We start from the raw sequence: 2,944 nt of genomic DNA, 5'->3' as shown, positions 1-2,944 counted from the left end.
ATAGACCTAATATTAATATTATATTATAAAAACCTAACTAAATACACTTTAAAATCACTCAATTTAAAAAAATAATTTTATATTCAATTTAAGAAATATCAATTGATATCAAACTAAAAAATAATTATTAAGAAGTTGTATTCATAAAATAAAATAATTTTTAATACTTTTTATACTAGAGATACTTTATTTATTTTAATTTGTTTATCTAATAACTTCTTTTAAAATTTCTCAAAAGAATAAAAAAATCATAATTTGATGGTATTTTAACTTCCACTTTATAAATTAAAATTAGAATTGCCTCAAATAAATCATCAATTATTATATATTTTTTAAAAAAAATCTCTCTAATAATTAATATTCATGTAGAATATATTTTAAATTTTATTAATTATTAAATAATAGAATTATTAATTATCCGACATGAAACGAAGTTGGTTCTCTTAATTTTTTATTAATTATTAGAATTATTATTTTATAAAATATTAACCATTAAAGAGTCGACTGTACTTGAAATTTGTATCATCTCTATTGATAAATAAAGCAAATAACCATTGAAACGTTTACCATATCATAAATTAAGGTCACGTGAATTGTGAATTAATAAGAATTTTTTTTAATATAAGCAAAATCACATGTATATATATTTAAAAATAAAAAGATGATGAATCACTTTCAATCATCAACATCAACAAATTGTATAATCTAAATAAAAAATGATAAAGAAGGTTGAAATTTGTACCTCTAAATTTTTCGATTTAATGATGTAGAGGATAAGTAGTATAGAATTATTTTTTAGAAAAAAAATAAGATTTTAAATATAGACAATTTGCTTCTAGTTGTTTAAATATAAAAAAAAATTACTAGGGTCAGGTTTCGTTTCGAAAAATACTAAATTATAACTATTCACCCTTTATCTTATTTATATATAAAATGTAACAATTAATAATTAGATTATTTATTGCTATATTAAATTACCATTTTAACATCTCTTTTATCTCATTTTCATATGCTATACTAGTTATTAGTGTGTGTAAAAAGTTTCTTTTAGTATTAATAAAAATATTTGTGTTAAATTAGTCCTTCTAAATTTCTAACAAGTGGTATCGGAGCAGGACGGTCAGGGACCGGTTCGAGGAAAGGTCGAGCAAGCGATCCGGAATCGTATTACGTTGGAACATCGCTAGCACGCAGTCAAGGACCGTGCGGAGTATTGGTCAGGGACCAAGCGATTTGGTTAATTAGAGAAATAACCAAATAAAATATGGCGGATTTTTCAACTTCGGTGAGTACCCTTGAAAAACTCAATGCTAATAATTATAGCACATGGAGTACTCGTATGCAATTTTATTTGCTCGGTCAAGATCTGTGGGAGATCGTCGGAGGGAGTGAAACGATACCCCCGACAAATGAAAACGACCTTAAAAAGTGGAAAGTTAGGGCCGGTAAAGCAATGTACGCTTTATCGATTTCGGTGGAGGACGACTTGCTACAACATGTCAAGGATGCGAAAACGCCCAAAGAGGCGTGGGACACTCTTGCTGGAGTATACACACGGAAGAACGATGCCAAACTCCAACAACTCGAGAATGAGTTATTATCGATATCATAAAAAGATTTAACGGTGAGTCAATACTTTTCTAAAGTTAAATCTTTATGCCAAGAAATTTCAAAGTTGGATCCGGAAAATAAAATTACAGAAACAAGAATGCGAAGAATAATTACTCACGGGCTACGTCCAGAATTCAATGCTCTTGTGACCGCAACCCGTGGATGTCAAAGGAACCAACTTTAAATGAGTTATTAAATGTGTTGGCAAATCAAGAGGAGTTAGACAAGCAAATGTCTAAAACCTCAATCAAATAAGATGAGAAAGCCCTCTTTAGTAATAAAAATGTGAAGGATCCACAAGGTGTGAGATCCAAAAGAGGAGGGAGGCCAATGCATGAAAATTGGCGTAGACAACAAGAAAGAAGGAGCTGGCAACAAGGGGGAGCTCAACTAGAAACCAACAATGATCGACGAGAGGAGACGAGACGACGTACGAATAATCAATGCTTCGTTTGTGGCAAACGAGGTCACTACGCTCGCGATTGTTGGTATAGAAAAGTTGAAGGAAACATCGCATCCACACACCCACAGGTGGAGACCGAGGAGGAGTTAGTTTTCAAGCATCTGCTGCGGTGAGTGATAATCTTATTAATTATGATAATGATTGGATTTTAGACTCCGGATGCTCTAATCATATGAGTGGAGACAAAGAAAAATTTCTAAGCATGTCGGAGTATAAAAGAGAACGAGTCGTAATTACTGCAAATGACTCGAAGCTACCTATCACTCGCATCGGTAAGACAATGGTAGTGCCCCGATACAACTCCAAAGAAGTACCATTGGAAAATGTACTTCATGTACCCGGGATGAAGAAGAATCTAATATCGGTGTCGCAACTCACATCTTCGGGAAACTATGTGATGTTCGGACCCCAGGATGTGAAAGTGTATCAAAATTTGAGATTACCAAATAAGCCATTGATGGAGGGACGAATGCTAAATTTTGTCTACGTGATGTCTGCGCAAACGGCATATGTAGACAAAACAAGGAAAAATGAGACGGCTGACTTGTGGCATGCACGTCTAGGACACGTGAATTATCACAAGCTAAAGGTGATGATGCAAAAGTCTATACTCAGGGGACTTCCTCAACTGAATGTTCAAGAAGATACAATTTGTGCTGGCTGTCAGTTTGGGAAAGCGCACCAGTTACCATTTGAGGATTCTGAGTATAGAGCGAAAGAGCCGCTCAAGTTAATTCATTCAGACGTGTTTGGACCAGTGAAGCATCCATCAATTAGTGGCTTTCGGTACATGATTACTTTCATTGATGATTTATCGAGGTACGTTTGGGTCTATTTTATGAAAGAGAAATCGGAAGCACTATGTAAGTT

The 2,944-nt window shown here is 33.2% G+C and overlaps 1 protein-coding gene across 1 annotated transcript; it reads left to right on the top strand.

Annotated features, from left to right (window-relative positions):
• The first annotated feature begins 1,264 nt into the window (after window positions 1–1,264).
• LOC126667468 (uncharacterized) lies at window positions 1,265–2,187 on the top strand. The gene is made up of 2 exons (XM_050360449.1): window positions 1,265–1,546; window positions 1,903–2,187. Exons 1-2 carry the CDS (start codon window positions 1,265–1,267, stop codon window positions 2,185–2,187), a joined length of 567 nt encoding a protein of 188 aa, XP_050216406.1.
• Window positions 2,188–2,944: the final 757 nt, after the last annotated feature.

The sequence above is a fragment of the Mercurialis annua genome, linkage group LG2 (genome assembly GCF_937616625.2).
Source record: "Mercurialis annua linkage group LG2, ddMerAnnu1.2, whole genome shotgun sequence".
In the NCBI taxonomy this organism is placed as follows: domain Eukaryota; kingdom Viridiplantae; phylum Streptophyta; class Magnoliopsida; order Malpighiales; family Euphorbiaceae; genus Mercurialis; species Mercurialis annua.
Note: the sequence above shows the minus strand (reverse complement) of the source record. Positions and strands in the feature narration are given on the sequence as shown.